Raw genomic sequence first — 10,195 nt, 5'->3', positions numbered from 1 at the left:
TATACAGCAATTATAGCTAGAAAAGCTCCTACAGTACTTAAATGGGTTACAAAAACTGCAGTTTCATTACCATCCCATGGACAGTTGAACAGGTCAGTAGCAAATGTGTATTAGCTGTTAGTATGACTGACTCTTTTTTTTTTTTTCTTTAAATTCCTTTTCCCTCAAGATTTATGTTCCCATTTGCTCCTTTTGTCTTCAGTGGTCATGATGTCTCAGTCTTTGGAAACACAACAAAAGCAGCTTGTTCCTAGAACCTTAAATAGCTTAAATAACACAGCTCTTGTCAGGAAAGTACCATTATTACATTTGGGTGTCGGAGGTGGCATGTTCCAGACTGAGTCCAGTAATCAAGTACTTTTTTTTTTTTTTTTTTTTTATCAGTGGTTTTTCCATCCATGTGTTCTGGTTTTCTGACATTTTGTAAAGCAGTGGGTTAAACAGCACCTATCCTGTGATGGGGTACTTGTAGAGTCTGTAGGTTTGGGCAGGTGAAGTAAGGAGCAGGGAGGAAACAGGCTGCTATCCCATTGGAGGCAAATGGCAATGTTGGCCCGTAGAAAACCTCCTCCTTTCCCTCTGTGCTCAGATCCAGCACCTGGAAAGAGGAAACTCATAGTATATGGCACAGCTGTAGCAATGGCAATGGTCCAGTAAATAGTAATAACAATGTCTTTTCCTTTGGCACCACCATGAGGCATGAAATTTAATACAAACATTCATTTCAGCCTCAGGAGAGTTAATAGATACTTGCCTATTTTAATTTTTAAAAATTGATAACCTGTTAATGAATTCTGACTACTATTGTTAAAACTCTTTATACCAGAGTCACTACTTTCCAGCTGGAATGCTCTTTATCTTTAGATTTATGAGCCATTAAAAGCTGATGAGGTTCTTCCTGGAGAATTCTCACCATTAACCAGGAGGTAGTGGGTTAGACTGGATTTACATTCAACCATGCTTCATCTTCCTGCTTTGCCTGCTTTGCACAGGAATCCCCCCCCTCCCAAAAAAAGCATCTTAATCCACTTCAGCTGCTCCAGAATGCAAATGACCAGAGTTTAAGTTTTAGAAACTATAATCATATACACCTTTAAAACATCACCTTGGCACCATTAAACCGAATGTTTTCACATCGTTAGAGACGTTTTTATTAAATCACCTGTCTTCACTCTGAAGTCTCACCTGAATGCACGCCAGAGGCTCATTGGTCCAAATAGAGTATCCTCCAACCACGTAGATCCTGTCATCGTGGACAGCTACTCCAGACTCGTTCTGACCTGACGAGGACAGAGACGACACAATGCCTCACTGTCCCACGCACAGGGTATTCCAACAATATGACTTCCACATCCCCCAAGAGGCAGAGAGAGAGATAAATGGAGAAAGATGGGGCAAGGGTGGGAGTGTATGGAGAGCGCAGATTGTTCTCGTTCTGTGACTTTGTCTTTAAACTTTTACAGATACAATAGGGGGAAAAGATCCAAGAACAAATGAGTAAAGTCAAGCAGGAGGAAGAGGAGGAGGAAAGAATAGTAAAGTCACCCAGAATTTAAAGCCTGTAATATGAAATGAGAAAACAAGACCACATCCTACAGTGTGTGCGTGACAGATTGTCTTGCCACTGCTTGTATTCCATCCCACCACTACCCTGGAGGCTAAAAGGTGCAACATAGCCTCAGGTCCAAAGTAGACATATACTCTATATGTTTTAATTGTATATCATCCTACCGCCTACTCACAGCCAACAGGGAGGCATTATGTGTTGTGTTTTTAATTTAATGAGAGGAGGGCAAAGCTGAGAGTTATACTCAGCCTACGTTTCCAAGCGCCACATATGTACAGTACATAATTGCGTTAAAAATATATTATGTTCCAGATAGATTAGCATTAAAGCCGCTGAAAGCTTGTTTTCAGAAGTGCTTGTCATCAAAGATTCATGACCACATAAAGAGCAATTAAAAGTTAAACTTTGAAAAAAGTTTGATCGGCCTGTTATTAGTCATCACATTGGTGCTCAAATGTCACTAAATGCTCTTTCAATTTGGGAGCAATACCTTTTTATCTTGCCTGATTTTACAAAAACTATCAAAGTTTGGCTCAAAATGTAAGATAAGGTATTGTGCAGAAATCTTGAGCACCCCGTTCTTGTGTCATTTGGCATCTGTTTCTTGCTTTTTTTTTTTTTTTAGCTCTGTTTTAGGACTCCACAGGCTCCTGATGGATCTGGCTCCTTAGCTGCTAAACACAGAAATATCAACATGTTGCTATGATGGCCGGGTTACTTAGACTTTATCTGTATGGGGTAGGGCAGATCTCACTCAGTGGGATTTTAGTGATTTTATATCTTCAACATCTTTCTGCCCTGACCAAAACTAACCAACCAAAATGGTAAAGTTATTGGCCAGAAAACTATAAACTCATTTATGCAATAAAGATGAGAGAAGCTGCTAAATTTGTTGCCATTTCCCACTTTCTTTGTCACTACTAATAGTTGAACATAAGGCAGTGGGTCTTGTGGTCCATTAAAGCCTACTATTCACATCCTATATATGGTTTGTTTAATCCTTCCAATTTAAGAAGGATTGTAGAACAGACTGTTTCTTGACTAGGTCCATTGAATTTTACAATCCTGTCAGGGAAACAGTTGAGACAAATGTTTCTTGATAGAGTCAGTTAGCCATTGTCCTACACTTCTAGTCTTTATCTAATCTAAGTTAATCTAACCATCTCCTGACTGTAGCTTTATATTAGCACAGACGTGAGAGTGATATCAACCATCTCCTCTAACTCTCAGCAACAAAGCTGCAATTTCTGTGTCACATGCAGTGCTTCTACCATTTCTGTCTAACAGAGCATTTCAGCAGGTCAAACAGTTATTTGTGTACATGCGTGCTCACATGGAGGCTTCATCACTTCGCCCACCTGTGAGAAGGCTGAAGGAGCAACGTGTCCACTGGTCCAGGTCCATGTTATAGGAGTCGATGTGGCGGACCAAGATGCGGTCATTGTTGTAATCCAGGTCGTTCCCGCCCAGCACGTACAGCTGCCTCCTCACCGCCGCCATGACGTGGTACACTCGTCTCTGCAACATGGGACTGCGGGCCAACCACTGGTCCTGAGGAGGAGGCGAAGGTGGTGGAGAGTAGATGAGGGGAAGGAACAGCAGATGGAATTGAAGGGAAAAGGGGATCAAATGAGAGGTGTAGTACAAACAGGGAGGTAGAGAGAAACAGCGAGGATGGGAAGGGAAGACGGATGAATAAAAAGATTAATATTTAAGCATATCCATGCATGGGTAATTGATGTATGCTCAGTGCTAGATAAATAACGTGACACTGGAGCTCAGGTTTGTACTAATGACTTCCCTCCCTATTTCTAATCATATGTTTCAGCCACTCCATTTTACACCGAGGATCCCTGCTCATTTCACCAAGTGTGGCGAAGTGTATTTTCTGTCTGTGTGTGTGCGTGTGAGTGCTTGATTGAGGCAGAGAATGAGAGAGAAAGTGTGTGTGTGTCTGCTGGGAGCTGACGGGTGGCCATCTGTTGAGGGTAGAGTGGGTGGGGGGTTGCTGTTGCTCTGGCAGGTGAATGTAGATTCATAGTGAATACAAATGAGACTCTCTTCCTCTCTCTTTCACTCATTTCTTCATTCCCTCACTTCCACGCAGACATGTACAAACACAGACCCATATGGATATGCGTATTACACATATACACCCTGCTATATACAGCCTTTAACAGCTGCCTTATATTCAAACACAACAGACTGCAGCTTAGCCCACTACATTCCAGTGCAGCGAGTTGTGTGTGACTACTGCACGCAGAATGTTAAATTTACAAATTAATTTCAGAATAAGTGTGTAATGTGTGAATAAAAATGCAATTCAATGATTTGCAAATCACTCAAAGCCTATATTTCATTAAAACAGTACAGATATATTATAATAAATCAAAGGCCTCCATACAGTACAATGAAAACCTAAATACACCCTCAGCAAGTGTGCCCACCTCTATAAAAAATGGCGGTTCTGGCAGTTTGCTTGTCTGGAGCATTCAGGTGTGTGTTAACCATAGTGGAGATGTTTGGCCATAATGCTCAGTACCACGTTTGGGGATAAACCAAACAACTCATAGCAACTGTGAAGCACGGTGGTGGAGGGGGGGGGGGGGGGGGGGGGGGGGGGGGGTGATTTGGGTTTGTGAGAGACTGACAAAGTCATACAGAAAAGCATTACTTCAAGTTATTGTTGCTAAAAGTGATTTTACAAGCTACTGAACCACGGGATGGACTCAGCTTTTCAGGGCAAAACTTTCTCGTGACTGTAATTTATTAATTGTGCCCTCACAGATGCAGAAGTCAATCATACCATGTGCACCGCTGCGCCCCCCACGTTTCTCTGGATTCTCAATCATTTAATAATAATATTTTGTGCATGATGCTATTTTACACTGTTATTCTTAAATGGTTACACCCATGCAGTTTTCCACAGAGTGGTGAACCTATCCTCATTTTTTACTTCTCTGGGATGCTCTTCTCATCCTCAGTCTTGTTACTGTCTTCTCTCTGAAATCTTGCTAATTGACATAATTAATTAGACAACTCTTTCAGTCTTCTGTTGCACCAACATGTTGCTACCATCAAATTATATAAGAGCATATATAGACTTTTCTAATTTTTAACGTTTTATGTATCTGTCTTACAATTTTTATTTGCATTTTACTGCATTTAGAAACATAGTTGTAATTTTTTTTTAAGGGTTAGGGTTCCATGATGAAATGAAAATAAAACAAAATATGATTCAGGATAAAAGCTCCCTGCAGAAAATATCTGGCCCCACTGGTCAGTACCTCTTTCATGGTTTTGCTTTTTCTGCACACTACAGACATGATTAATTGATTCACCACTGAAGATGAAGTAGGTTGTAGAGTTTTTGGACTTTATTTTAATCTACTTTTACTATTTATCAGAGTGTCAGTGATTTTCTATTGATTCCATATGTTGTGAAAATCAATTAGCAGACACCCGACACCTGCCTGTTGTGCCATCCATCATGGCAAACATAAGGTCTGCATTCTCTGGGTGGAAAAAAACACTCCATTATTATTATTACACTGTTACATTATTTTTTTCCCCCCCAAAAGTCTGTCCTGCATCATCATTCAACAATAATTAATACAGAGTAAACTTTTTTACAGGCTTGGCCATCTTTATCAGGATCAGTCTCACAATAAGTTCATTCTTTATACTCCAAGGATTGCTGGAGTTTTGCCCCCTAGATGTATAAACCTTTAACAATTTTTGATGCTTTACAGCAAAGCATCCAAATCTTTACTAACTGATTTGATACAGAAGCAACACAACAAGCTGTAAGCACTGACATATTATCAACCAAAATGCTTTACCAAGCAGTTCCAAACTGCAGATAGCCATTTGGAGTTTGGTTTCTTAACACATGAAAAAAAAATTAGCTCAAATAATCTCTTCTAACTCACATTTGGTCTCCAAAAGCTCCTGGGGGGAGGGGGGGGGGGGGGGGGGGGGGGGGGGGGGGGGGGGGGGGGGGGGGGGGGGGGGGGGGGGGGGGGGGGTTGAAGCTTGAGGCAAATTTTGTGTGTCAGCTGTTTGAATCTGGGCAGGTAGTGTGTGAGAGGGTGTAATCAGATGTTTTTTTTTTGTTTTTTTACTGAACACAGCTGTTTGCTGCTGATGAGGGGAGGGGGAGTGAATGAAGTAAAGTCACTGTCAGTAAAATCAAATCAGTGTGTTAAAATACACCAAAAAGTTCCATAAAATGGAGAAGAAAACTGTAGACTGTAGATAATATTTCTCTGTAAGTTTGTCAGCAGCCTATTTCACGTTACCCATAGTCACTTCGGTCTTAGCTTATATGAATATACTGACTCAACTTGGCTTTGGTATGCTTTGGAATATGGCCAATGATAAAGTATATACAGCTGTAATCGGGAAAAATAAATGTAAGCACATTTCCTCAGTACACCAAAACAAATGCCATCAGTCCATACCTACCTGTTCTGGGTCGTAAACCATCAATCGGTTTTGGTACTGAGCAGTGTTTGTCACCCCACCTGGAACATAAACAAACACCTCAGGCTTTTTGGCAGTGACGGGCAACTGTGAGTGAAGATGTGAACTGAGTAGTAGAATTGAGATCAAAGTAATGGACAGTAGTGGTAGTAGTAGAGTGTGCAGGTTGAGGCTGTGTTCCCTATCCTTGTGTACCTGAGACCCAGAGCAGGTTGTCAGCCACACAGCCGGCATGGCAGGACAGCGAGCGGTCAAAGGGCTGGACAAACATCCATTTGTTCCTCTTGGGACAGTAGCGCTCCACAGAGGGCAGCACCTGTCTCAGCTCATTCCTGCCCCCCACTGCATATAGGTACTGCCCCAGAGCTCCCAGGACAAAGTGTTCCCTGCATGCCTTCATGGGGGCAATCTCAGTCCAACGGTTGCCCCTGGGGTCATATCTACAGGCAGTCCTTACTGCACATGTCCTCCCAGTGGCATGCTCCACCTCCCCACCCACAACAAACAGGAAGTTCCCCATTACAGCCACACAGTGGTGGCTGCGTCCAGTGGGCATGGGCGCCAGCTCACACCAGTTCGACCCGCCGGCCACTCGTACGTGCTCCTGCGCAGCTGGGTTGAAGTACCGCAGCTCCCGGACTCTGCTCACCTCCCGCTTCCGACCTCCAACTATGTAAAGGGTGAGGGACTGGAAGCGTGGCCTGGTGCGCGCTGACTGGTGGAGGGGCTGAGCGTAGATGGCGTGGTGGTAGTCCAGGGCTTCATCCACCAGAGCAGCAGCGGTAGGGCTAGACTGGACCAGAGAATGGCTACGGGAAAGATGGTGCAGTGTGGGGACATCCATCAAGCCGTAGCGGACGTGCTGTAGAAGATCCTCAGTGTACTGGTAGCGACAGTCGTGTTCTAGCCACAGAACAACCAACTAAATACAGAAAGAAGAGAGAACAGTTAGCGATATTAACCTGTAATATGTACATCCCAGATCACTCATTGAGCAGCAGTATCAACCGATGGACTAACAGTTACTATAATATTCACCACGTTATGTTTCCATAACTTTAAAAACTGCTAATTCAGTTTTAAATTACAAGTTAGTAACTGTCCAATTATTGCACCGCTACAATATTATGGTTTAAATTTGGTTACATCATCTTAAATTCATTGAGTGTTCCCTTCTTTTATGTATTATTGATGATGAAATTATTTGAATTTAACATGGCTTTGCTTTTCTTTTTTTACTTTTTTAAAAATGAGAAACAAAAGGCTCCCTGGCCAAGTCATTTTTCATGCAGTCACTTCAAAAGGCAAAGTAGGAAAGACGTTAGGATAAGAGGGAAGCGTGAAAGGAAAGAGTCAGTATGAAAGATGGGGAAAAAAAGAAAACATTGAAGGACTGCTAATCAGAATTTCTTTCACCTATAGGCTATTGTGGCAAGATTGAGCCAGCACTACAGCCATGGTTGCCAACACACACATACACACAGGCATTTATTAATCAGCAGCATTCAATATTCAGACTGTAAATATCCACAGGCAGCCTCCTTTGTTTAATGCGGGCGAACTGGGTAGCAGGGAAGGGATTTAATTGAACTTGAGAGCGATGGAAGGTTATTTAGCTGCGACGAGGTGTGAATGTGGGCGAGATGACTGGAGATCACTGATACCATTATCAGGAAAACAAAGTGGTTGTTAGTGCAATCTGTGCAGAGACTGAGAGCTTATTACAGCGGAATAGAGGCAAGATTTTAGAGGGAACAGGACACAAGGATGGCCAAGAACAAATCAGGGAAAACTGGCAATGTCACAGCTGCAATGATAATACAGGATTCAGGGTGTGATGTATGCAGACATACTTGATGCGTGCCTTGTCTTTGCTATCCAGAGGAAGCCTTCTTTTCCTCATTTCCCCTTCAGTCCCCTCCAAAGGTGTGAATATGCAACAAACATGCAAGTCAGGCTTCTGTCTTTTTGTGGTAACTGTGCCACTCTGCTGTCTCTTCCTCCCTTTCCTCTACTGCTCACCCCGCCTCTCTCCTCCTCAACGCTCTGAAGTGACAGTGTGTGTGTGTGTTTGAGCATGTGTGTGTGTTTGAGAGTGCGCACACTACGGCAGCTGACTGTGAAGGTCACGCTGCATCACACAACTTCCTCGGGGCACAGAATAAATCAACTCCTCCCTCCTTCCCCTCCACACTGAAAGAGAAAGTGCGAGAGAGAGAGAGAGAGAGAGTGTGTGTGTGTGTGTGTGTGTGTGTGTGTGTGCATGTACGTGCGTGTGTGTGTGTGTGAGAAAGAGCGAGCGAGAGAGAAGGAAAGGGTGAGGGTGAGGGAACGAGATAGTGAGGGGAGGAGGGGAGGCTACAGAAAGGCAGAGCGAAGGGTGGCAAGAAAGAAAAAGAGAGAGAGAGCGAGAGAGAGGGGGGAAAACAAAGCCAGAGAAAATGTGATTTCCAGAGCACGAGAGGCTCTAAGAAAACTCTGAGTGACGATGATTGACGCCTGAGCTAGGTCAGTCCGGTATTGGCGTGCACCCCACCACCCTCCAGCACACCACCCCTTTCGGACGACAGCCCCCGCTTGGCGTTCGCTTCCGTCTGATGCCCAAATTAACCTTCTGGGTGAAGTGAAGGAGGCCCAAAGCAGCCTAATCAGAGGCTGATTATGGCGGCGGTGGCTGGCTAAAGGGTCAGGGTAATTGTGCCATCAGAGGCCTGATTGTTTTCAATCAGACGGGCGGCCGAGTGACAGCTGGGGGATTGGGGCCCTGATGGAGCCGCGGTGGGCCTAATCAGAGAAGAGAAGGGGAGAAAGAAAGAGAGGGAGAAAGAACTGAGGGGGTGGTGGTGCGGGGGCTGATTGGAGCAAATGAACAGTCAAAACGGCAAGTCCCACCCCGCACTGCCGCTTCACTCCACAATCCCGGCAGTTCATCACATGCAAGCTTCCTTGGATGCATTGGACTGACAGTTTAACACACGGTCAGAAGCAGTCCTTCATAGTGCATATTGTCATTAATATAAACAAACAGTATATGAGATGCAGATGGTGGCGTTTAATTTCTTGTTTATTAGCCTGAGCGTCTGCTACGTGTGTCATGCATTTCTCTGTGTCTGTGCGTGTGTGTGTGTTTAATATATCTATATACAGATAAGTTTGGTGCCAAGATGCAATTTGTTCAGATTTACAAGCACAGATGATTGTTTTTCACACTTTATTACCACAAAGCTATGCTTTAGCACTTCAGTGCTGCATCTCATGTATCTCGTACCTTCCATATCTCCTCCTCGCTCAGAGAGGTGAGACGGTCGCTCTTCAGCACCTCCCTGAGGAGGCGGTAGGGCAGCTGCAGGGCCTCGTCCTGCCGGCTCTGGCTCAGCTCAGACAGATGCTCCACCAGGAAGCCCACCACAGCCTCCTCTAAGGTGGGGAGGTGGAACAGGTCAGCCACGCGGTACAGCTCCAGGTAGTTCACGCTGCTCAGTTCCTGCAGGATGAATGGACGTCATTAGCACCTGTTAAAAAGCTTTAGGGACAGCTGTCAGAATATGTGATCCTCAAAATACACCAAAGTAACCAGTGAGGATGAATTTTGTCTCCACTGTAAAACACACACACACATTAGTGAAGAGAAAGTCCATAAAAATAAATATGGGCAGTGACTGAATTATCATTTTAATGAGAACCTTTCATTTAAATCTCTGTGTTATGCATCATTTTGTTAGCTGGTATATTTAGTCCAAAGCTGTAAGGTTCTACTGAGTATTTTTTTGTAATGTTTTGTTTCTAGAACATGTCAAACTTACAAATAAAAAAAAAAAAAAAAAAAAAAAAAAAAAAAAAAAAAAATATATATATATATATATATATATATATATATATATATATATATATATATATATATATAGCCACACACACATGACAACACTGCATGCCAAATACTAGAAGACAGTCTGAGAATGGGGCAAAATTAAACAAAATGAGGTTTGACTAGTGGAATAAGACTGCCATCTCCTGGCTCTTCTGCAGAACCTGCAGCACAAACAGCTCCACGCATTCCCCTCTCCTACGGTTCAGCCTTTAATAATGTAACACCTCGATGAATCAGCCACACTCAGAGGTTTTAAAGAGGACACTGCATCAACA

General features: G+C 43.4%; 1 protein-coding gene across 5 annotated transcripts in view; it reads right to left on the bottom strand.

The window, feature by feature from the left end:
- Nucleotides 1–358: 358 nt before the first annotated feature.
- Nucleotides 359–10,195, bottom strand: part of klhl32 (kelch-like family member 32) — a 31,353-nt gene continuing 21,516 nt past the window's right edge. For all 5 annotated transcript variants that reach the window (XM_030749642.1, XM_030749641.1, XM_030749646.1 and 2 more), the window contains 6 exons: nt 9,321–9,536; nt 6,248–6,974; nt 6,035–6,093; nt 2,926–3,118; nt 1,186–1,280; nt 359–598 (listed from right to left, as the gene is read on the bottom strand). In XM_030749642.1, coding sequence (XP_030605502.1) covers nt 437–598; nt 1,186–1,280; nt 2,926–3,118; nt 6,035–6,093; nt 6,248–6,974; nt 9,321–9,536 — 1,452 coding nt within the window. In that variant the 3' untranslated portion in view covers nt 359–436. The remainder of the gene's footprint in view (nt 599–1,185; nt 1,281–2,925; nt 3,119–6,034; nt 6,094–6,247; nt 6,975–9,320; nt 9,537–10,195) is intronic.

The sequence above is a fragment of the Archocentrus centrarchus genome, chromosome 16 (assembly GCF_007364275.1).
Source record: "Archocentrus centrarchus isolate MPI-CPG fArcCen1 chromosome 16, fArcCen1, whole genome shotgun sequence".
Classification (NCBI taxonomy): Eukaryota; Metazoa; Chordata; class Actinopteri; order Cichliformes; family Cichlidae; genus Archocentrus; species Archocentrus centrarchus.
The sequence above is the reverse complement of the archived record's forward strand: the minus strand, read 5'-3'. Positions and strand labels throughout refer to the sequence as shown.